Source organism: Lutzomyia longipalpis, chromosome 2 (assembly GCF_024334085.1).
Source record: "Lutzomyia longipalpis isolate SR_M1_2022 chromosome 2, ASM2433408v1".
Lineage (NCBI taxonomy): Eukaryota > Metazoa > Arthropoda > Insecta > Diptera > Psychodidae > Lutzomyia > Lutzomyia longipalpis.
Genome location: NC_074708.1, coordinates 13,894,521 through 13,920,680, shown reverse-complemented (window position 1 = coordinate 13,920,680; position 26,160 = coordinate 13,894,521). Strand labels below are relative to the sequence as shown.

Genomic DNA, 26,160 nt, shown 5'->3' with positions numbered 1-26,160 from the left:
AAATTGTCATCATCGCGAAAAACCATTTTCCCCGAGATAAATCCAAATGAAAGACTGGTAATGTTGGGAAAATGAGTCTGGGGGTGTGTTTTCGGTGCGCAAAATAGAATGAAGCCATTTTCCCCACCTCTCCCTCATACATCCCATCCACACCCAGTCAATTACCAAAACAGAAAAAGACCTTGTTTCTCGATGCCTCATTGGGGACAAATTGTCAAAAATTTTCTCTCCTTTCACGCGCCTAATTGATTATACGTGCTTTACAATTTTTTTTTAACGCGCTTTTGGGTCTCTTTTCGCGGCGCAATGGGTCTCATTGTATGGTCCAAAATGATAAGGAATGAATTGCCCGCTTAGAATAATATTCTTTTGAGGCGAAATGCAGGGAAAAAACGAGAAATGTAGATGAAAGTAATATTTTCGCATCTAATGAATAAATTGTGAAGTTTATTTGTGGAAATAATCAGCATAAATTGTATTTTGCGGGAAAGGAAAGTTTAGATATGCTAAATATAGGAAAATATGAAGATGTAGCCTTAGGGGTGTAGCTCTAGCTTTTCTGGGAAAATTTTCGAATTAACTATTAGGTACATCTACATATTTTCCACCCAAGTTTCCACCACATTTAGCTCTAGTTTAAGAAAATATTCAAAATGGGGAAATATTATTTTTTTAGTTTTCATTTTTGTCATTTTTTTAAGGAATTTCATTGAATAAAAATTCCTTTATTAAATTCTTTTAGATAAACCTCAATTTACTAAATGAAAAAGAGAAAAAAAATTGGTTTTCTCTGTATAATCACTTGCCAATGGAAGAATTTCATTCTGATGGATAAATAACCCTACGGGCTAAATAAATTTACTTTTCATTGGGATTCCCGACTTTTCCCTTTTATTCCCTTCAATTCATAAATCACCGAAAATCAAATTGCCAAAAAGAACAGGGAAGGAAAGCATCCAAGAAAACTCCCAAAAAAGCACCAAAAGAGTAGCTTTTCCACCCTCAAAGAAAAACTATATAGCTCTGAGTTAATGTAAAGGTGAGAGAAAAATTTGCCATATTTGTCTCTACTGGTGTGAGAAAAGTACTTTATTCGTGAGAAAATTTAATTCCATCCTGTCTTTTCAATTGTGTCTCTTTGTTATTTCGTTGTTTTTGCTCCTCACTGTCTTTTATCTCCCAGAAGAGCTTTTTTGGAAGTGGAAATTCACACAGCACAGTCATAAATATTCAATTGAAATGATGAGGGTGGCAGTTACAGAAAATTCTCTTTCATTTCATCCCTTTTTCCCGGGGTTTTCTCTTACTGCTACTCTGTACTTTCAGTGAAGCCATATTTTACATACTATATGCATTTAAAAGCAAATCTACAGCCGAGGCAAGATGGGAAGAGCTGAATTTCTTAGCGAGGATAAAAATGAAACGGATATTTGGGACATTGGATATCATTTTACGATCAGCAAATGGCTCGCACATCAATCCCCAACCAATGTCTCCATATCGCTATACCCCAAAAAACATCCCTCAGTGGACAAAGGGATTTACAATAATACCCTCCCTCTCTTCTATTCCAAAAGAAAAGGAAGGAAATTGAACGTTGCTAAGGAATTTCTTCCGATTTCTTAATGCTCTTCAAAGGAGGAAAAGGTTTAACGTTTAAATTGATAAAAGAATCACAGTTAGAGAAGTTAAATTAAGGAGTTTGTGATTTAATTTCTCTTCATTTTGTACATAAGTTAAACTTTAAGAAAAAGCTTCTCCAGCTAGAAAATATTTTGGAAGAATTTTGTGCAAGAATTTTACTGATTCTAATTGAAATTACTCGGTTTCTGCACCTTCTAAAATTTATTCCAAATATTTAACTAACATGCCAGATATTTTGAGAATGTTTATTAAATTCTTTCACACTATAAACTCTAGATTTTTTTTTAAATAGTTCTATTCACATAACTAAGCGTTTGGAAAGTATTTGAGCAATTTTTGATTTTCTTTTAAATTCTTCTTTTCTTCTCTCTTTTCATTTTTTTGATTGAATTTCCTCCAAGGCTTGAAATATAGTTTAAAAAATCAGCACATTTTTTCCCCTCGAGCTTTCCAATAAAAGCTCTCTCTTCTACAGAGATTTCTCTTAAAGTTCCGAAAAATAATCAATTGAGATATTTGAAACAAATTAATTTTAGTAACAGTTTCAACCCATAAATGCATTTAATACCACAAAATAAATTCATATTTAAACCACACGTGACAATCTCTAATCTCAAATGGGAATCATAATTAACTACATACTGTTGGTGGTGTATATAATATTGATTATGTGGTGTAGATAGCGCAACAATTATTTCGTAAAGTTAAGTCGAAGAAAGGGGCAAATTAATGTATTTTACGATGATGGATTGCAATCTTACACACCATTTCCCCTCGTCGCACATATGCTTTCTTCACCCTCGTACATTTGCCACCACCCTGCTTAAGTCGAGGATTAAACTTCTTGTTCTACGCTTCGAGGCATTTGACTCGATTTATGTGCATTAACACATTATGTGGCGTGATTTTCATACATTAAATTTAAATTTAATTTGATGAAATTGAGACACTGTGATATGCTTTTTTTATGTAAAAAATTCAGAAACATTATGTAATAAATATTTTAATGTAATAAAATTAAAATGAAAATCGTTTTACTAAAATGACTAATAAAATACAATTTACATTGTAAGTAGATCCCTGATTAACAATTCAAAACAAATTTGTTCAATGATGATTGAAAATTCATCAGTCAATGCGTGAGAGATTGAGCATCAAAATTACAATGCAAATGAGGAAATGTGTGAAATGCAATCTAAGCGTGGGTGGTTTTTGGGTGGCGAGAAGGGGTGAGAATTTATTATGATGTCGATGTAGAGATGGAACAACGGGGTAAATTGAAAATGCAATAAACGATAACCAACCACAAGCTGTGAACAAATGAATATAATGACTCGTGCGAACAGGGTAACCCCGGAGAAAATGCGAAAATTCACTTTTGTAGTAGCCACATGAATAAATTTCTCGCACACAGCTCTTGCAGAGATACCCCAAAATTCCTCGGTGAACCAAATGCACGGATAATGGTCATGTAGTTGTGTAATTAATATTTATTACATTCCGTTCTACGGGCATGTGGAGCCACTCTGTGTTTCATAAATAATAAACATACTGGTCTAACCCACAATTCGTAGGAGTTGTTGCAGAAATGCTGCCTCTTTGGGAATTTCTGCAACTTCATCAGAAGCTCCTCTTATGTACATATAGTGCAAAACATACATATTTTCCCCCAACGCAGTGAATAATCTACCACTGACCATAGACTATTTTCCTTCCCACCATTATCATCTTCGTAATTGCTACATTCCCGCAGTCATTTATAAAATTTGCCTTGAGTTAAAATTCCATTGGGACACATGTTGGGGTGAAGTTGGTCACAATGCTTGAAGCTTTTTCCTAAGGTGTAAGGAAAAATTCTACATAGATCATTATTATGGGAAATTTTCTGCTCTATAACGTTTGATTGGGGCATTTTATTCTATTTCAATGCTAAATGTGATTTTTCGTACCATTCCGGAACTGTTCAATTTGGGGCTAAATAAATCTACTGTTTTCAGAGTTTTGAGTTCAATTTTTTAATTATTTCCACTAATTTTAGGATTAAATATTAGACAGATTGAATATACTGCTGTTTATGAGGTTTTATTGATTTGTAAATGGTTTTATAATTTAATTGACCTAATTTTGCCAAAATGAAGTGATTTTGTTTTCTAAATCATTCCTAAAGCTATATTTCTAGGGTGCTAATTATAACTGAAACCAATTTTGTGAGTTGGCAAATTATTATACAGAATTATTAAAATTCTCGTAGAATGCTAATTTTACTATTAACAGAACCAATATTTTAACCATTTTTAGGCCATTCTTTTTTCTTCTTCTGGATAAAGAGCTTTTAGATAAATCAAATTGAGTTTGTATTAATAAAAACCCTTAAAAACTGAAACAAGAAACAAAATTATTATTTAGAGAAATTATAGAGTGAGTAATTGAATATGTACAATATCGTCAAAAAGTTTACGTGTGAGTAAAATTTGTAGATTTTGAAGGAAAATTTCAATTGATTATTACTCCGGTTGTATTGAATTAATTTAAAAAAAAATATTACTTTTGGAAAGTACATTTCACACTTTTCCAAAAAACTAAAAATTTTAAAAGTCGATAGATCATAGTCGGATGAAAAGTTTATTGAATAATGCTTTTTTGAAAAATTCTTCAATTTTTGTTCACCCAGAAATATAGTGAGAGTCATAGTGTAGCATTAGACGTTATTTAATCCACTTTTCCACATCACACACTGTTTTATGAGTCCCATGATAAGCAACTAACTAAGTAATAAATATAATTGAAGTGAAAGTTATTAATTTATGAGCAACTATAAACTGTGATTACTTCCCACTGATAAACTATATACAATTAGGTCTATTTAACGCCCCATCTGATGCGTGCTGTGCCTAATGGGCAAGACCCTATTGTGATTGTTTTTACGATGGGTGGGTTGGCAGTATTCGTTTAATTTTATTAAAATTGACTAGACAGATGATTAAACTAATATTTTCTCCATCCCAACAATTCATAAATGAAGTGGGAAAAAATTGATTTTCTTCATCTTTCGGGATATTCTTTTGAGATTGCACGAGAAGCAATAAATGCTAAATTGCAATTAAATCGAGCATTTTATGTATACATAAGAGTGATAAAAAGTAACATCCTCTCCTCGACAAAAGAGGATAAAGAAGTGATGACGACAAGTATAAGTACATAGTATGGGAGTGTGGAAATTCTCTTTGGAACACAATTGAAAATCTTGCTGCACCATTGTGCACGAAAAGAGGAAGAAAAAAAAAACGATCGACAAGATAGAAGTCACTTATTGATTGTGTTGAGTTACATAAAGAAAGAATCTTCCAGTGGGGACGCGGGAGAAGATTATTGCTGGATATGGCCAGTGTATGCGTTAAGAAAGCAAAATGAGCTCAACAATGCTTCAATATCCATTTCCGGTTATATTTTCATTCATCCTTCTCCGCAACTTTTGTCCACAATTCGCGATGAGCTTCTCATTCATTTCTCTGTAGTACCCTTCCCCCCCCCTCTCCACCCGCACAGCAACAATATAACGTTGTTCTATGATCACATTGTGTGGTGTACTCTTATATTTTATCCCAATGAAAATTCACCACCTCTTTTGGGAAATGAGGGCTCTCTAGTTGCGCATTCAATTCCCAGTTCGACTACACTGTCACGCTACGCTCTATATTCTCAAGGGTCTATTTCATACCAAATTCTCTTTCCAAATTTCTTCTTTTGAGCTTTGATGGTTTAGTCAGTAGTTCATCTCACAACAAACATTCCTCACAGTGTGTGTGTCCCAATGGGTATGGGAAAAGTTTCCCCAAGACAAGAGTATTGTGACAATTTTATCTAAACTTTGTACTTTTCCCTCCATACCGATGTCTTTTAAATTGTTTTGCTCCTCTTTGCAAGAATTCACTACAAAATAAGCCAAAAGGAAAATCTGAAAAAAAAGTTAGAAAACATTCAAATTTCTGTTTGTGACTTCTTGAGAGAAGAAAAAAATCAAATTCTCAAAATTTCGCTTGGGGCATAAATAACGGCTCATTATCTATCCAAAAAAATCATTTTCACATTTCTATGACAAAGCCTTATAGGCAAAAAGAAGTGTCATACATCCATTTTCCAACTCTGTAACTCAGAAGAAAAAAATCAAATTCTCAAAATTTCGCTTGGGGCATAAATAACGGCTCATTATCTATCCAAAAAAATCATTTTCACATTTCTATGACAAAGCCTTATAGGCAAAAAGAAGTGTCATACATCCATTTTCCAACTCTGTAACTCAGAAGAAAAAAATCAAATTCTCAAAATTTCGCTTGGGGCATAAATAACGGCTCATTATCTATCCAAAAAAATCATTTTCACATTTCTATGACAAAGCCTTATAGGCAAAAAGAAGTGTCATACATCCATTTTCCAACTCTGTAACTCAGAAGAAAAAAATCAAATTCTCAAAATTTCGCTTGGGGCATAAATAACGGCTCATTATCTATCCAAAAAAATCATTTTCACATTTCTATGACAAAGCCTTATAGGCAAAAAGAAGTGTCATACATCCATTTTCCAACTCTGTAACTCAGAAGAAAAAAATCAAATTCTCAAAATTTCGCTTGGGGCATAAATAACGGCTCATTATCTATCCAAAAAAATCATTTTCACATTTCTATGACAAAGCCTTATAGGCAAAAAGAAGTGTCATACATCCATTTTCCAACTCTGTAACTCAGAAGAAAAAAATCAAATTCTCAAAATTTCGCTTGGGGCATAAATAACGGCTCATTATCTATCCAAAAAAATCATTTTCACATTTCTATGACAAAGCCTTATAGGCAAAAAGAAGTGTCATACATCCATTTTCCAACTCTGTAACTCAGAAGAAAAAAATCAAATTCTCAAAATTTCGCTTGGGGCATAAATAACGGCTCATTATCTATCCAAAAAAATCATTTTCACATTTCTATGACAAAGCCTTATAGGCAAAAAAAAGTGTCATACATCCATTTTCCAACTCTGTAACTCAGAAGAAAAAAATCAAATTCTCAAAATTTCGCTTGGGGCATAAATAACGGCTCATTATCTATCCAAAAAAATCATTTTCACATTTCTATGACAAAGCCTTATAGGCAAAAAGAAGTGTCATACATCCATTTTCCAACTCTGTAACTCAGAAGAAAAAAATCAAATTCTCAAAATTTCGCTTGGGGCATAAATAACGGCTCATTATCTATCCAAAAAAATCATTTTCACATTTCTATGACAAAGCCTTATAGGCAAAAAGAAGTGTCATACATCCATTTTCCAACTCTGTAACTCAGAAGAAAAAAATCAAATTCTCAAAATTTCGCTTGGGGCATAAATAACGGCTCATTATCTATCCAAAAAAATCATTTTCACAATTCTATGACAAAGCCTTATAGGCAAAAAAAAGTGTCATACATCCATTTTCCAACTCTGTAACTCAGAAGAAAAAAATCAAATTCTCAAAATTTCGCTTGGGGCATAAATAACGGCTCATTATCTATCCAAAAAAATCATTTTCACATTTCTATGACAAAGCCTTATAGGCAAAAAGAAGTGTCATACATCCATTTTCCAACTCTGTAACTCAGAAGAAAAAAATCAAATTCTCAAAATTTCGCTTGGGGCATAAATAACGGCTCATTATCTATCCAAAAAAATCATTTTCACATTTCTATGACAAAGCCTTATAGGCAAAAAAAAGTGTCATACATCCATTTTCCAACTCTGTAACTCAGAAGAAAAAAATCAAATTCTCAAAATTTCGCTTGGGGCATAAATAACGGCTCATTATCTATCCAAAAAAATCATTTTCACATTTCTATGACAAAGCCTTATAGGCAAAAAGAAGTGTCATACATCCATTTTCCAACTCTGTAACTCAGAAGAAAAAAATCAAATTCTCAAAATTTCGCTTGGGGCATAAATAACGGCTCATTATCTATCCAAAAAAATCATTTTCACATTTCTATGACAAAGCCTTATAGGCAAAAAAAAGTGTCATACATCCATTTTCCAACTCTGTAACTCAGAAGAAAAAAATCAAATTCTCAAAATTTCGCTTGGGGCATAAATAACGGCTCATTATCTATCCAAAAAAATCATTTTCACATTTCTATGACAAAGCCTTATAGGCAAAAAGAAGTGTCATACATCCATTTTCCAACTCTGTAACTCAGAAGAAAAAAATCAAATTCTCAAAATTTCGCTTGGGGCATAAATAACGGCTCATTATCTATCCAAAAAAATCATTTTCACATTTCTATGACAAAGCCTTATAGGCAAAAAGAAGTGTCATACATCCATTTTCCAACTCTGTAACTCAGAAGAAAAAAATCAAATTCTCAAAATTTCGCTTGGGGCATAAATAACGGCTCATTATCTATCCAAAAAAATCATTTTCACATTTCTATGACAAAGCCTTATAGGCAAAAAGAAGTGTCATACATCCATTTTCCAACTCTGTAACTCAGAAGAAAAAAATCAAATTCTCAAAATTTCGCTTGGGGCATAAATAACGGCTCATTATCTATCCAAAAAAATCATTTTCACATTTCTATGACAAAGCCTTATAGGCAAAAAGAAGTGTCATACATCCATTTTCCAACTCTGTAACTCAGAAGAAAAAAATCAAATTCTCAAAATTTCGCTTGGGGCATAAATAACGGCTCATTATCTATCCAAAAAAATCATTTTCACATTTCTATGACAAAGCCTTATAGGCAAAAAGAAGTGTCATACATCCATTTTCCAACTCTGTAACTCAGAAGAAAAAAATCAAATTCTCAAAATTTCGCTTGGGGCATAAATAACGGCTCATTATCTATCCAAAAAAATCATTTTCACATTTCTATGACAAAGCCTTATAGGCAAAAAGAAGTGTCATACATCCATTTTCCAACTCTGTAACTCAGAAGAAAAAAATCAAATTCTCAAAATTTCGCTTGGGGCATAAATAACGGCTCATTATCTATCCAAAAAAATCATTTTCACATTTCTATGACAAAGCCTTATAGGCAAAAAGAAGTGTCATACATCCATTTTCCAACTCTGTAACTCAGAAGAAAAAAATCAAATTCTCAAAATTTCGCTTGGGGCATAAATAACGGCTCATTATCTATCCAAAAAAATCATTTTCACATTTCTATGACAAAGCCTTATAGGCAAAAAAAAGTGTCATACATCCATTTTCCAACTCTGTAACTCAGAAGAAAAAAATCAAATTCTCAAAATTTCGCTTGGGGCATAAATAACGGCTCATTATCTATCCAAAAAAATCATTTTCACATTTCTATGACAAAGCCTTATAGGCAAAAAGAAGTGTCATACATCCATTTTCCAACTCTGTAACTCAGAAGAAAAAAATCAAATTCTCAAAATTTCGCTTGGGGCATAAATAACGGCTCATTATCTATCCAAAAAAATCATTTTCACATTTCTATGACAAAGCCTTATAGGCAAAAAAAAGTGTCATACATCCATTTTCCAACTCTGTAACTCAGAAGAAAAAAATCAAATTCTCAAAATTTCGCTTGGGGCATAAATAACGGCTCATTATCTATCCAAAAAAATCATTTTCACATTTCTATGACAAAGCCTTATAGGCAAAAAGAAGTGTCATACATCCATTTTCCAACTCTGTAACTCAGAAGAAAAAAATCAAATTCTCAAAATTTCGCTTGGGGCATAAATAACGGCTCATTATCTATCCAAAAAAATCATTTTCACATTTCTATGACAAAGCCTTATAGGCAAAAAGAAGTGTCATACATCCATTTTCCAACTCTGTAACTCAGAAGAAAAAAATCAAATTCTCAAAATTTCGCTTGGGGCATAAATAACGGCTCATTATCTATCCAAAAAAATCATTTTCACATTTCTATGACAAAGCCTTATAGGCAAAAAAAAGTGTCATACATCCATTTTCCAACTCTGTAACTCAGAAGAAAAAAATCAAATTCTCAAAATTTCGCTTGGGGCATAAATAACGGCTCATTATCTATCCAAAAAAATCATTTTCACATTTCTATGACAAAGCCTTATAGGCAAAAAGAAGTGTCATACATCCATTTTCCAACTCTGTAACTCAGAAGAAAAAAATCAAATTCTCAAAATTTCGCTTGGGGCATAAATAACGGCTCATTATCTATCCAAAAAAATCATTTTCACATTTCTATGACAAAGCCTTATAGGCAAAAAAAAGTGTCATACATCCATTTTCCAACTCTGTAACTCAGAAGAAAAAAATCAAATTCTCAAAATTTCGCTTGGGGCATAAATAACGGCTCATTATCTATCCAAAAAAATCATTTTCACATTTCTATGACAAAGCCTTATAGGCAAAAAAAAGTGTCATACATCCATTTTCCAACTCTGTAACTCAGAAGAAAAAAATCAAATTCTCAAAATTTCGCTTGGGGCATAAATAACGGCTCATTATCTATCCAAAAAAATCATTTTCACATTTCTATGACAAAGCCTTATAGGCAAAAAGAAGTGTCATACATCCATTTTCCAACTCTGTAACTCAGAAGAAAAAAATCAAATTCTCAAAATTTCGCTTGGGGCATAAATAACGGCTCATTATCTATCCAAAAAAATCATTTTCACATTTCTATGACAAAGCCTTATAGGCAAAAAGAAGTGTCATACATCCATTTTCCAACTCTGTAACTCAGAAGAAAAAAATCAAATTCTCAAAATTTCGCTTGGGGCATAAATAACGGCTCATTATCTATCCAAAAAAATCATTTTCACATTTCTATGACAAAGCCTTATAGGCAAAAAGAAGTGTCATACATCCATTTTCCAACTCTGTAACTCAGAAGAAAAAAATCAAATTCTCAAAATTTCGCTTGGGGCATAAATAACGGCTCATTATCTATCCAAAAAAATCATTTTCACATTTCTATGACAAAGCCTTATAGGCAAAAAGAAGTGTCATACATCCATTTTCCAACTCTGTAACTCAGAAGAAAAAAATCAAATTCTCAAAATTTCGCTTGGGGCATAAATAACGGCTCATTATCTATCCAAAAAAATCATTTTCACATTTCTATGACAAAGCCTTATAGGCAAAAAGAAGTGTCATACATCCATTTTCCAACTCTGTAACTCAGAAGAAAAAAATCAAATTCTCAAAATTTCGCTTGGGGCATAAATAACGGCTCATTATCTATCCAAAAAAATCATTTTCACATTTCTATGACAAAGCCTTATAGGCAAAAAGAAGTGTCATACATCCATTTTCCAACTCTGTAACTCAGAAGAAAAAAATCAAATTCTCAAAATTTCGCTTGGGGCATAAATAACGGCTCATTATCTATCCAAAAAAATCATTTTCACATTTCTATGACAAAGCCTTATAGGCAAAAAGAAGTGTCATACATCCATTTTCCAACTCTGTAACTCAGAAGAAAAAAATCAAATTCTCAAAATTTCGCTTGGGGCATAAATAACGGCTCATTATCTATCCAAAAAAATCATTTTCACATTTCTATGACAAAGCCTTATAGGCAAAAAGAAGTGTCATACATCCATTTTCCAACTCTGTAACTCAGAAGAAAAAAATCAAATTCTCAAAATTTCGCTTGGGGCATAAATAACGGCTCATTATCTATCCAAAAAAATCATTTTCACATTTCTATGACAAAGCCTTATAGGCAAAAAAAAGTGTCATACATCCATTTTCCAACTCTGTAACTCAGAAGAAAAAAATCAAATTCTCAAAATTTCGCTTGGGGCATAAATAACGGCTCATTATCTATCCAAAAAAATCATTTTCACATTTCTATGACAAAGCCTTATAGGCAAAAAGAAGTGTCATACATCCATTTTCCAACTCTGTAACTCAGAAGAAAAAAATCAAATTCTCAAAATTTCGCTTGGGGCATAAATAACGGCTCATTATCTATCCAAAAAAATCATTTTCACATTTCTATGACAAAGCCTTATAGGCAAAAAGAAGTGTCATACATCCATTTTCCAACTCTGTAACTCAGAAGAAAAAAATCAAATTCTCAAAATTTCGCTTGGGGCATAAATAACGGCTCATTATCTATCCAAAAAAATCATTTTCACATTTCTATGACAAAGCCTTATAGGCAAAAAGAAGTGTCATACATCCATTTTCCAACTCTGTAACTCAGAAGAAAAAAATCAAATTCTCAAAATTTCGCTTGGGGCATAAATAACGGCTCATTATCTATCCAAAAAAATCATTTTCACATTTCTATGACAAAGCCTTATAGGCAAAAAGAAGTGTCATACATCCATTTTCCAACTCTGTAACTCAGAAGAAAAAAATCAAATTCTCAAAATTTCGCTTGGGGCATAAATAACGGCTCATTATCTATCCAAAAAAATCATTTTCACATTTCTATGACAAAGCCTTATAGGCAAAAAGAAGTGTCATACATCCATTTTCCAACTCTGTAACTCAGAAGAAAAAAATCAAATTCTCAAAATTTCGCTTGGGGCATAAATAACGGCTCATTATCTATCCAAAAAAATCATTTTCACATTTCTATGACAAAGCCTTATAGGCAAAAAGAAGTGTCATACATCCATTTTCCAACTCTGTAACTCAGAAGAAAAAAATCAAATTCTCAAAATTTCGCTTGGGGCATAAATAACGGCTCATTATCTATCCAAAAAAATCATTTTCACATTTCTATGACAAAGCCTTATAGGCAAAAAGAAGTGTCATACATCCATTTTCCAACTCTGTAACTCAGAAGAAAAAAATCAAATTCTCAAAATTTCGCTTGGGGCATAAATAACGGCTCATTATCTATCCAAAAAAATCATTTTCACATTTCTATGACAAAGCCTTATAGGCAAAAAGAAGTGTCATACATCCATTTTCCAACTCTGTAACTCAGAAGAAAAAAATCAAATTCTCAAAATTTCGCTTGGGGCATAAATAACGGCTCATTATCTATCCAAAAAAATCATTTTCACATTTCTATGACAAAGCCTTATAGGCAAAAAGAAGTGTCATACATCCATTTTCCAACTCTGTAACTCAGAAGAAAAAAATCAAATTCTCAAAATTTCGCTTGGGGCATAAATAACGGCTCATTATCTATCCAAAAAAATCATTTTCACATTTCTATGACAAAGCCTTATAGGCAAAAAGAAGTGTCATACATCCATTTTCCAACTCTGTAACTCAGAAGAAAAAAATCAAATTCTCAAAATTTCGCTTGGGGCATAAATAACGGCTCATTATCTATCCAAAAAAATCATTTTCACATTTCTATGACAAAGCCTTATAGGCAAAAAGAAGTGTCATACATCCATTTTCCAACTCTGTAACTCAGAAGAAAAAAATCAAATTCTCAAAATTTCGCTTGGGGCATAAATAACGGCTCATTATCTATCCAAAAAAATCATTTTCACATTTCTATGACAAAGCCTTATAGGCAAAAAGAAGTGTCATACATCCATTTTCCAACTCTGTAACTCAGAAGAAAAAAATCAAATTCTCAAAATTTCGCTTGGGGCATAAATAACGGCTCATTATCTATCCAAAAAAATCATTTTCACATTTCTATGACAAAGCCTTATAGGCAAAAAGAAGTGTCATACATCCATTTTCCAACTCTGTAACTCAGAAGAAAAAAATCAAATTCTCAAAATTTCGCTTGGGGCATAAATAACGGCTCATTATCTATCCAAAAAAATCATTTTCACATTTCTATGACAAAGCCTTATAGGCAAAAAGAAGTGTCATACATCCATTTTCCAACTCTGTAACTCAGAAGAAAAAAATCAAATTCTCAAAATTTCGCTTGGGGCATAAATAACGGCTCATTATCTATCCAAAAAAATCATTTTCACATTTCTATGACAAAGCCTTATAGGCAAAAAGAAGTGTCATACATCCATTTTCCAACTCTGTAACTCAGAAGAAAAAAATCAAATTCTCAAAATTTCGCTTGGGGCATAAATAACGGCTCATTATCTATCCAAAAAAATCATTTTCACATTTCTATGACAAAGCCTTATAGGCAAAAAGAAGTGTCATACATCCATTTTCCAACTCTGTAACTCAGAAGAAAAAAATCAAATTCTCAAAATTTCGCTTGGGGCATAAATAACGGCTCATTATCTATCCAAAAAAATCATTTTCACATTTCTATGACAAAGCCTTATAGGCAAAAAGAAGTGTCATACATCCATTTTCCAACTCTGTAACTCAGAAGAAAAAAATCAAATTCTCAAAATTTCGCTTGGGGCATAAATAACGGCTCATTATCTATCCAAAAAAATCATTTTCACATTTCTATGACAAAGCCTTATAGGCAAAAAGAAGTGTCATACATCCATTTTCCAACTCTGTAACTCAGAAGAAAAAAATCAAATTCTCAAAATTTCGCTTGGGGCATAAATAACGGCTCATTATCTATCCAAAAAAATCATTTTCACATTTCTATGACAAAGCCTTATAGGCAAAAAGAAGTGTCATACATCCATTTTCCAACTCTGTAACTCAGAAGAAAAAAATCAAATTCTCAAAATTTCGCTTGGGGCATAAATAACGGCTCATTATCTATCCAAAAAAATCATTTTCACATTTCTATGACAAAGCCTTATAGGCAAAAAGAAGTGTCATACATCCATTTTCCAACTCTGTAACTCAGAAGAAAAAAATCAAATTCTCAAAATTTCGCTTGGGGCATAAATAACGGCTCATTATCTATCCAAAAAAATCATTTTCACATTTCTATGACAAAGCCTTATAGGCAAAAAGAAGTGTCATACATCCATTTTCCAACTCTGTAACTCAGAAGAAAAAAATCAAATTCTCAAAATTTCGCTTGGGGCATAAATAACGGCTCATTATCTATCCAAAAAAATCATTTTCACATTTCTATGACAAAGCCTTATAGGCAAAAAGAAGTGTCATACATCCATTTTCCAACTCTGTAACTCAGAAGAAAAAAATCAAATTCTCAAAATTTCGCTTGGGGCATAAATAACGGCTCATTATCTATCCAAAAAAATCATTTTCACATTTCTATGACAAAGCCTTATAGGCAAAAAGAAGTGTCATACATCCATTTTCCAACTCTGTAACTCAGAAGAAAAAAATCAAATTCTCAAAATTTCGCTTGGGGCATAAATAACGGCTCATTATCTATCCAAAAAAATCATTTTCACATTTCTATGACAAAGCCTTATAGGCAAAAAGAAGTGTCATACATCCATTTTCCAACTCTGTAACTCAGAAGAAAAAAATCAAATTCTCAAAATTTCGCTTGGGGCATAAATAACGGCTCATTATCTATCCAAAAAAATCATTTTCACATTTCTATGACAAAGCCTTATAGGCAAAAAGAAGTGTCATACATCCATTTTCCAACTCTGTAACTCAGAAGAAAAAAATCAAATTCTCAAAATTTCGCTTGGGGCATAAATAACGGCTCATTATCTATCCAAAAAAATCATTTTCACATTTCTATGACAAAGCCTTATAGGCAAAAAGAAGTGTCATACATCCATTTTCCAACTCTGTAACTCAGAAGAAAAAAATCAAATTCTCAAAATTTCGCTTGGGGCATAAATAACGGCTCATTATCTATCCAAAAAAATCATTTTCACATTTCTATGACAAAGCCTTATAGGCAAAAAGAAGTGACATACATCCATTTTCCAACTCTGTAACTCAGAAGAAAAAAATCAAATTCTCAAAATTTCGCTTGGGGCATAAATAACGGCTCATTATCTATCCAAAAAAATCATTTTCACATTTCTATGACAAAGCCTTATAGGCAAAAAGAAGTGTCATACATCCATTTTCCAACTCTGTAACTCAGAAGAAAAAAATCAAATTCTCAAAATTTCGCTTGGGGCATAAATAACGGCTCATTATCTATCCAAAAAAATCATTTTCACATTTCTATGACAAAGCCTTATAGGCAAAAAGAAGTGACATACATCCATTTTCCAACTCTGTAACTCAGAAGAAAAAAATCAAATTCTCAAAATTTCGCTTGGGGCATAAATAACGGCTCATTATCTATCCAAAAAAATCATTTTCACATTTCTATGACAAAGCCTTATAGGCAAAAAGAAGTGTCATACATCCATTTTCCAACTCTGTAACTCAGAAGAAAAAAATCAAATTCTCAAAATTTCGCTTGGGGCATAAATAACGGCTCATTATCTATCCAAAAAAATCATTTTCACATTTCTATGACAAAGCCTTATAGGCAAAAAGAAGTGACATACATCCATTTTCCAACTCTGTAACTCAGAAGAAAAAAATCAAATTCTCAAAATTTCGCTTGGGGCATAAATAACGGCTCATTATCTATCCAAAAAAATCATTTTCACATTTCTATGACAAAGCCTTATAGGCAAAAAGAAGTGTCATACATCCATTTTCCAACTCTGTAACTCAGAAGAAAAAAATCAAATTCTCAAAATTTCGCTTGGGGCATAAATAACGGCTCATTATCTATCCAAAAAAATCATTTTCACATTTCTATGACAAAGCCTTATAGGCAAAAAGAAGTGACATACATCCATTTTCCAACTCTGTAACTCAGAAGAAAAAAATCAAATTCTCAAAATTTCGCTTGGGGCATAAATAACGGCTCATTATCTATCCAAAAAAATCATTTTCACATTTCTATGACAAAGCCTTATAGGCAAAAAGAAGTGTCATACATCCATTTTCCAACTCTGTAACTCAGAAGAAAAAAATCAAATTCTCAAAATTTCGCTTGGGGCATAAATAACGGCTCATTATCTATCCAAAAAAATCATTTTCACATTTCTATGACAAAGCCTTATAGGCAAAAAGAAGTGTCATACATCCATTTTCCAACTCTGTAACTCAGAAGAAAAAAATCAAATTCTCAAAATTTCGCATGGGGCATAAATAACGGCTCATTATTTATCCAAAAAATCATTTTACGTATTCCTATAGAAAGTTCACACAGATAGTTCTGTGTCATGCAGTCATATGAAAATTCAATTAAACGAAAACAATCCAATAGTCTGCAGAGGGTTAATTCTGTTATCCCTTTTGTATACTCCTACACATGTCTCACCTATGAGAAGAATAAAATTGAATTTTAACAGGTGTGTATGTGTGCAAGAAGATCAAAATCTCTGCACGCATTTTATAGAACTGACAGATTTTATTTTCCCATAAATACAAAAATTTAATGCAAATGTCAGAATTAAATTTTATCTCCTCCTCTTCTTGACTCGTCGCAATTTTTAAACCTTCACCCCATGAAGAGTAAATCGAGCGAGAAAATTTCCATTAAATTCAACTCGTTGGCAAGACACTATAATTATTATGCGATTGTATCGCAAAATAGCACGTATATTTAGTCTTTTAATTTACAAACCTAGACAAGGTGGCATTATACTATTAAAAATCTCAAGGTACACTGGCATTTCATTGTGGAGCCTCACTTTTTGTGATCTAATTGAAAAAATTTTCTTACTTCTGATTAGTTTTTATAATAAATTTTTTCGATTTTAATTATTTGTTTTGATGTAATTCAAGTTTTCACAAATCGTTTTGAAATAAAATTATAAGCAAGAATTTCAAATTTATTCGATGTTTGTAGTCGAATTATTTTTGATTGCATGAGAGCATACATAGCAAGTCCCCAGTGTAATCTTCAATAATAATTCAGCACTGATTCAATTAAAAATATTCTCTTTTCCCTCTTAAAGCTCCATATAAAAAGCAAACGAAAACTTTGCGGAAAACATCACAAGTTGTTTGATTCTAAATAAAAGCACTTCTTCAATCAAAACAATAACTGATTGGTTTTTGAATTTCATATTTTTCTATGCATTTTGTGCTGTACATATACACTGGTACTATGGTTAGTTTATTGATGCACTAAGAACAGTCGTGATATTAATAATAGCATCATGATATTTATGCGAGAGTACTATGGATTTCTGTTTTATTTATTTTGGGTTTTTTGAGTCCAATTTAATTTTTTTTGGGAATGTTTTGAAAATTTATTGCTTAAAAGAATTATGTTCTTCTTAGTTATTTGAAGTTTTATTAAAAGAATAACCAACAAGTGATACTATTTTTGTGACCCCCACTGTATGGGATGCGAAAATTTTTCCACCTCTAGCTGCCATGAGATAATTGAGGTTGACATCGCGCAAATACATACAGTGTTGTTGCACCCAGGGAATATAAGGCTGCGAAAGTAAAGGCATCGACGGTGCAACAAAAATTGTAGATTGAATAATGCAATATTTCGTATACGCCCCTTATTTGCATATTAATATGCAATTATATAGCAGATATGCGAAAATAGGTGAAGTCACACTACACTGCGTTATTATTTCTTGCATAATATGGCAATTTGAACTTGTCTCTTCTATTACTATATACATACTGTACATATATTCCGCCTCTATATACATACCAACCCTCGGCACTTATCTATAATCTCTTTCTCCACATTAAAAGTTCAAAAAGGGGATAATCAATGTTAAATCTTACGAGCTTGAATGCTTTTTAATTTGCATAAAATTTAAAAAACACGCACACTGGACAAAAAACAGAAAATTTAATCCTCTAAACATCTCCTTAGAATGAGAGCTTTGGCGGAGTAAAAAAAAACCAAGCAAAAGAATCGATTTCATCTTGAGTAGAAATTTTCTCATCTTCTTAGCCCCTTTGTAGCACTCCAATCTCATTCGTATCTTTACAATTTTGCAAAACCTTTTCTCTCCGGGAAAATGTGTAGTAGGTATGTGGTGAGGAAGTTCCTTGGGGCGTACTCCCATGAATCACATGCACCATCTATTCGACAGCATTGATTAGCACTCTAAGCTAGAGAAAAATAGGGCTGCCTTCTTGGAGTTCGCTGCTGTGCATAATTGAACGTATATTAGTATGAAAGAGGGTGGGGATAATACAATTACCTACAATTGCCCCGAAGATGACAAATAAGTCGCCAATGCCAAGGAAAAATTAACTTCCTCTGCTATCCATAACTTCTTGAGAAATTAATGAATATGCAATGGGTAGTGACACGAAATTAATGGCAAGCAGACTCTCCTTATAATCAGCGAACGCCAATAGATACACAATTTATCAAATATATTTAATCTATACTCAATTTATTTATCTTTCAAGAACGGCTACACAAGAAAAGGTACTTGCTGTGCAATTATTAGAGCACATTTTTACTGCATTTGAATGTGGCTAAATGTCATTTATATTCTTTATGAAATTCCATCACTTCGAGGTGAATTTTGTGTGTTTTGTAAGTTGATTTATAAGTTGAATTTTAAAAATGTCAATTAATATTATTTAAACAGTTTTTTTTGTGAAAAAATAATTATTAAAATAATTAAAGTTTGATTGAAATTTTGTTGAAAGTTTTCTTCATATAACGCGACGTGAACCCAACGAGAGAAATCGCTTGAAAATAGGGAAAATTTTCGTAAATCCGTCGGCAGGGATGGGTCGAGAATTGGTCAAAATCTCGACGCCTCGACGAAAATGGGGAATAAAAATCCCAATTTTTCTGCCGACAGTTCGTCGAAAGCATCTTCCCTATTTCTGCCCAATTGGGAAGCTGATGTCGAAACGTGGTCGACCATATTACGACCTACCGTCGAAATAGGGCAGAAATAGGGAAAATTTTCGAAAGTATGTCGACATGTATTGCCTTGATTTCCCCGTTATTTGTCTCTTTCTCTCCAATAATATTCAATTCAAACAACATATTTTGTTCTGCTCTTTTCACACATCACATGATTATATTGGGGCCTCCATGGCGTTATTTTACATGACAACAATAAAATGTCAAGACAAAATGGAACACGATATTAATAAATATTAATATTTTTATATTGCGACTTATCCTGACGCTTGGTCTTTGGAAAACCATGCCACACCCTTTTCCCGTCATGAATATTTGCCATAGGCGATAAAATGCCATTGCATTTCACAAAAATTTAATTTTTTTTATTATATTTTAATTTCACTTAAAAAATGAAATTTTCCAAAACCTTGTTGAAAGTATTTTTAAAATTTCTTTACACATCCAGAAACATGTTGGTCAACATATTTTGGATTCAAAAGTCTCAGATAATTAATAAATCGAATTTAATTTTAGCAAGTAAATTTTTGATTTGCCGCGCACGAATTAGTACGCCATTGAGCTCATTAACCTCTACACCTTAAAGTCCATCTGTTGACAAAATATGAAATCAAAAATCTGGAGAAGGGCAGAAATTGGGAAGAAATAGGGCAAAAATTGGGAAGATTGTCGAAAGCATGTCGAATATTAGTCGACAAGTTGCCTTATTTTTTCCCTATATTAAAGGAAATGGAGGAAGGAAAAATTTCGACAGACTGTCCACACCCAATTCCCTATTGGGAAGGCGTCGAAACTTTTTCGAGATATCTTCCACTTGGGCTGCCCAATTTTTTTACTTAAAAATAGGGCAGAAATTAGGCTGCTTGATAAGGAAATATGCCGAATATATTACGAAAGATGATTTCCTTCCAAAATAGGGCAGCTACTTTCGACATATTTTGGAAATTATTTCCACAAAGTCAACATTTGGGAAAATAGTTCTCGTTGGGAAAGCAACATGTTAATGCGATGTGGATTATACATAGATTAGAAGAATCAACAACAAATTCAGCTTTGATGCTCATGTTAGAGCATAAATCAGTGTACTGTAGCTGGCAGCAACTTTAATGATCTGAAATTAGAAAGTGAAAAATTAAATTAATCGAATCTGTAGGTATCTATTTTCTTTACTAATCTAATGCCTATATATAAAAAATTTTTTACTATGTAAAAATATTTTAAAAATTAATTCAATTTCAATTTCAATTTTTTTTTTCAGTTAGTAAGGGGCTTCTAGTATAGAGAACGTAAGGGCACTTAAATCTCATAAGTTAGCTTTTTGGAAATAATCAAAAATTACTGATAAAGCATAAATAAAGCATAACTAACCTGTATAAAGGCCATAATATTGACTTCGTACATTCCTGCGGCTTTCAAACCAAAGGATTTCTGTGTAATTGCCAGAATGATGAGGAAAATCTTCTGGTCAGGCAGGCTCATCTCGTACCAATTTGTTAGCCAGAGTAGTGTGGTCGTTTTGTCTGTCCTTGATGAAATTATCTCACCAAACATGCAGAGCATAAAGAGCTGAATTAGGACACATACAAGAAATGAGTAGACAATTAATTCTGCATTGCTACTACGAACGGTGTAGAACATGGCTAAATAAATCATGGTGCTCATAATAAATTGAATAAAGGACATCAAATGTAGGCCCTTATTGAAGGCATTAAGTTGCTCAATCATCTCAACGTGATGAATGAGAATTTTAACCAAAAGATTCGGACACTTTGTCTTCACTTCCGCATCGTTCAATCCTTGAATCATCCTATTGACGGTATTTATGAAGCCCATTATATGAATTCCAATTATAACAATTGCCGTGTCTATGATTACATTCCAATGCCCACAGACGATGTAGAGGGAGCACTGCAAGATGTAGTAGACCAATTTGTACTCCTCCATGGATAGACCCGGAATGTAGATGTGAAAATTATTTCCCGGTCGACGGACAAGATCAAACACATAGAGACTCCAAGCTATAACGAAGACTACGTTGTAGCCTCTGTGGAGGAAAAAAATGGAATGATTAAAAATATCTCTCTGCAAAATGTCTTGGAAAGTTATCTTCAATGTCATACTCGAAGAAAAGTTTGGAAAATTTAAAGGCTTTCGCTAATTCCTCACGTAAAATCTTCTGGATTACTTCATTCTCCACTCTTCTCGCATAGAGCTCCTCAATCCACTCCACAAGAGACACAAAAGTAGCATAGAACGGCACAGCTGAGTAATTCTTCAGTGTTATTTGATTGATTCCAATGAAGGCAATTGCCGAGAAGAGAAGCGTTGAGAAATTATCATCCATCCTCTCGTAGTTAATCCAAATGTAGATGATGTCAAAGACAAGAATTGTATTTGCATGCAAATTCAGCAAATGCGCCAAAATAAATCCAAATCTCTGCGATCCAACTTGCTGGAGAGTTCTCAGTGTTATCCCCATTTCCAATAAATTGAACAAGTAATTTGTATTTATTCCCCCGTCGGTCTCATTAACTCTTTTATTGGCCATTTTATTAAGCGGAGATTTTTGCACTAACTGCAAATTCTCAAACTGTCTCCTTTTTATGTAGTTTTCCTATTTTCTTCTATCCCCATTTCATCGTACCAAGCAGGTGTTACAGTCTTTTAAGTTATTTATTGATCTGAATGTTAAATTTGCAATTTCTTTTTTTAATAGGGGTGCAGTTGTGTGAAAAATAGTAGTGAGAAGTTTTCTAAACAGAATAATTCGTCCAAGAATTTTCCTTATATTAATAATTACGAAAATTGCAAAAAATGGAAGTAGATCAAATTTCTTAAAGCCTGATGAAGGATAATCAAAATCTCGAAACGTCGTAAATTAATTTGAGAAATAAATAAGATTTTTATCTTTATATTACTCCAAACAGATTGATTAATAACGAAAAATTAAATTTATAATGAATTCTAAAATATTTTTTATTACCTACATACATATATTTAATTCTTATTATTAATCTAAAAGTAAAGACTTTAATTAAAAGTCATTTTATCATAAACTTCATCAACTCTAACCTTAGGGACATCAAATTAATATTTTTTGTGTGAAATTCTTGATGAAAACAATTCTGTTTAAATATAAAAAAAAAATAAAGATTTATTTTTAACGACTTTTTGCGCATTTTAGCGAAGAATTAACTTTAAATTTCTTATTAGAATACCTGAAGAATTTTCAATTCATACTATGTACTTTCATCTAAAATTTATTCAAATATGTCACCCCATTTTCCATTGGCACAGCATAGGAAATATGTGGAAATTTTCACACTTGCATGGATTTTCATTATGCTTTGTTAATGAAGCTCTTTTGTGTGTGTGAACTATAGTGTGAAGAACTCTGAGTAAAAAAATCAACATAATAAATTTTTAAAAATTGAAAAACGAGGTGACACAAAATGACCTTTATTAAAAATTAATCACTGTGCTGATTTAATCATTGAAGAAATGGCGTGGAAGATGACTCGTTAATTAAGATTGATTGCATGAAATCCCTTCAATTAAATTCAATCTTGTGGAATTTTGAAAGGAAATTTGAAAATCATAAAAAAAATCTCTGGAACGTAAATTGAAAAGTTTTTATTTACGACAATTTCCGCCATTCAAGTTTTCTCCGAAACTTCCACCAAAAGGCATTGAAGAATATACTCAGGTATAATAACAATTGAAAATTTTCTCATTCCTGTGTGGGATATCAATGAAATTTTTGAATTCAAAATGCTAAAAGTTGTGGGGAAATCTTGCCAATTTTATTATGACGCAGAAAATGCTCCAATTTTCTGCTCAATTGCCTCATTTTCGAATCTTCCACTGAGATTATGATTGATTTTGCCAACGAGAGGCTATTCTTCTCTATGAGCAAAGCATATAAATCTCAACCTTCTTATATCCTTCATTTTGAGAGCATTTTCAAAACCTCATCGGACTTTTGGTGAGATTTAGTCAAGGGGTGTTGATGTGAGAAAGAATTTTAAATTGAATACTTTCAAATAATCCAAATATGTTGACTTTTTAAAATTTTTCTCTTCGATTCTATTTTCTTAGATTTTTTTAGTGTTCTCGCATATTATTGAATGATCTAAATATTTTTCATTGAGATAAACACCCCTTGACTTTTATTTATTATTAGAAGACGACCCAGAAGATGAGTATATTGTGCTATAAAATTGTATTCTCTACCCATGGGCGGAATGGGGAGAGTTTTATGCTGGTGTTCAAATGAGAAGTGTGTGCAATGAACTTGAACTCTTTCATTCTTTTTTTTCTCATCTATATAGAACAAAATACGAAAGAAATGTGATTGATTGATATGGATAGGCAGTTGGTGTGCTAAAAATGGACATCTATCGATTACTTGCGTACGTGCTTGCGGGGAAAAAAGAGCAGAGTCACGCCTTTTGTACAAATTAACTTTTGGCACTTTTGGGGCTTAATTTAAGCTGCGAAATGGCATCAAATTAGCACTCAATTAACATAAAGATTTGAGATAGAGCATAGCATATTCAAATGGGTAAGATGAGATTCAACGACTTCCTAATCATTTCATCTTATGTGTCTTTTTATCTTCTACCGCTTCATGAATGGCCAAAATCTTATTCAAAAATTAATGCTTTTTGCTGCCAAATGGTTTTGCTGATGTGAGTAGATAGAGACATTATATAGTTTAGTGTAGTAGATGATGAGAAATTAGAGAGAAGAGACACCTTCTACTCTAATATAGATGACCAGGTGTGATGGTTTTAAATGGCTCAAAGAAGCAAATGGAGAGACTCCTTGTCGAGTTGTGAAGAGTGGCAAATGGCTTAAAGGGTGAATGCAATCTATTCCAATTGATAAATGTGTCCGTCACGTGAACAGCAGGTCGTGGTAAATTGGAATAGTGCGGCGATCATCGTACACACCAAGCCCATACATTATGTGGCCATTGATAGCTTCACATGCGTCTCTCTTGAGGCCTTTAAATTCGCAACGAATATGTGGGTGGCTTTACCATTTAATTAGTCACAACAAATTGGATCTAGTTTCATATGGTCTTTGATTATCCCACTGTGCTCTAATGTCTGCATGAAATATACCAACACAATTTATCCATTTCGTTTGACTTACTCCACCATCCACTGCTGATGCTCTTCTCTCACACCCAACATTAATGCTAATTGAAAATTTCCCTCACTGCGCTGATTCAAATTAATTTTCTCACGTGGTCATGAAAGCAACTATTTGGACCGTTTTCATGGAGCGCGTATCAGATTGGCTATCAAAAGGGGGCGCTTCATTAGCTCATTTTTAGGATCATCACTGCAAAATCCCCCCCACACTATAAAATCCTTCTCCACTCATGAGAAACAAAAAAGAAATCCCTCGCAAATGTAAATGCCCCGTAAATGGATATAAAAACGGGGATTTAGCGTGCAAAAAAAGGGCAAGAAAAAGGGTCAATACTTTCTTCGCGAGATATACGAAATATTACAGAATTGTTTTCCACTTAAAGTTGAGCTTCACTCATAAAATTCATCCAATTCAAAGTCATGGGTGCAACCATAAAATATTTTCCTTCTTACCAAGAAAGAAAAACGGTGTGACCAAAAACACGAAATGAAGTATTTTATGAGCAATTCGTTGATTTATTCAATCATCACTCACAGTGTATTGCAAATCATTTACAGTGTCGTCACGTACATTTTATAGCACATACAGTCACATTTTGATTCTGCACGAAAAGTAAAAAAAAATCAATTCGATGGAGAAGAAAATTTTGGTATAAAGAAAAATAAATTTATGATCGTCAAATTTCTATTTTCACCCTCAATTTATCATAATGTAAAATGCAATTTGACAACTGTTCTCAACATCCTCACATAAATGGCTCAGAGGCATTTTATTTTCATATACATACACCCTTTTAGTCTGACTTTGCAATTCATCCATATGTTTATTTATTCGACATGACTGACTGAATGGCAAAATAAAATCTTCCTCGCAACTTTTTCTTTACAACATTTTGTGTTATATATAAATCAATGAGTAGAGAAATATGGAGCAAAGTCGAAAAAAATTGAGGAGGATTTTTTTTTGTATTTACTTTTGTTTTAGTCTTTAATTCCGTAGACATTTTAGAAGTTTTTGAACTAGTTTATTCATTTTTATATGATATAGCCTGGAAAAATGTTTAAATGTCGAAGCAAATAGAAAAGAGAAATAACAAAGCAGATTCAATGAAAATCGAAATTAAATATAATAAAAATTTTCTCTTTTGAGTATCATATGCATATAGAAGCTTGAAAAGAAGTTAGAAATATGTAGGTTAATTTCACATTCGCATAGAATTTCCAGTTTATTCCGAATATTCTTCAACATATGGAGAATATTCACACAAAAATAAATTCAACAGCAAACATTTTCTTTGCGTTTTTACCTGTGATTTTCTTTTATTTTTTGTATTTGTATGGGGAACGTTTTTGGGTATTTTTTGTGAATCTCCGTTGCTGCACACGCATATCATGAAATCCCATTGAGAATTTCCTCCTTGATTTTCTTTCTCTCTCATATCACGGAAAAAGGAGTTTCGTGATTTCCCATCAAATTGCTGTTTGTCTTTGCATGAAAATTCTCAAAGGGAAATTTGGGGGAAATTACAAAGTTTTATTTGAAAATTCCCCAGTGGATTTCCTTCTCCTCGTCTTTTCATGCGGGGAAATACTTTTGCACCATACACAAGAAAAGTTATCGAGAATAAATCAATGAAGAAGAAGATGCACGTGATGAAAGCGATGACTCGGGAAAATGTTGGCAAAGTTATGCTGTCGGGGGTATCTCT

General features: G+C 32.6%; 2 protein-coding genes across 3 annotated transcripts in view; one reads left to right on the top strand and one right to left on the bottom strand.

Moving 5' to 3' along the window:
• LOC129790795 (glutaredoxin domain-containing cysteine-rich protein CG31559-like) overlaps positions 1–26,160 on the top strand; it is a 383,040-nt gene that overhangs the window by 74,518 nt on the left and 282,362 nt on the right. The window lies entirely within an intron of this gene.
• On the bottom strand, positions 20,350–21,768 carry LOC129789215 (odorant receptor 4-like). Its single transcript, XM_055825863.1, has 3 exons — positions 21,410–21,768; positions 20,658–21,333; positions 20,350–20,400 (listed from the first exon to the last, which is right to left on the bottom strand). The coding sequence occupies exons 1-3, from the start codon at positions 21,766–21,768 to the stop codon at positions 20,350–20,352; spliced, it is 1,086 nt and encodes a 361-aa protein (XP_055681838.1).

What these genes read in the sequence shown, in the direction of transcription:
- LOC129789215 (XM_055825863.1), bottom strand. Translation starts at nt 21,768, where the DNA reads ATGGGGATAACACTGAGAACTCTCCAGCAAGTTGGATCGCAGAGATTT. An exon ending in TTTTCCAAACTTTTCTTCGA is followed by an intron (nt 21,334 to 21,409) that starts GTATGACATTGA and finishes TTTCCTCCACAG; the next exon opens with AGGCTACAACGTAGTCTTCG. An exon ending in ATATTATGGCCTTTATACAG is followed by an intron (nt 20,401 to 20,657) that starts GTTAGTTATGCT and finishes TTCTAATTTCAG; the next exon opens with ATCATTAAAGTTGCTGCCAG.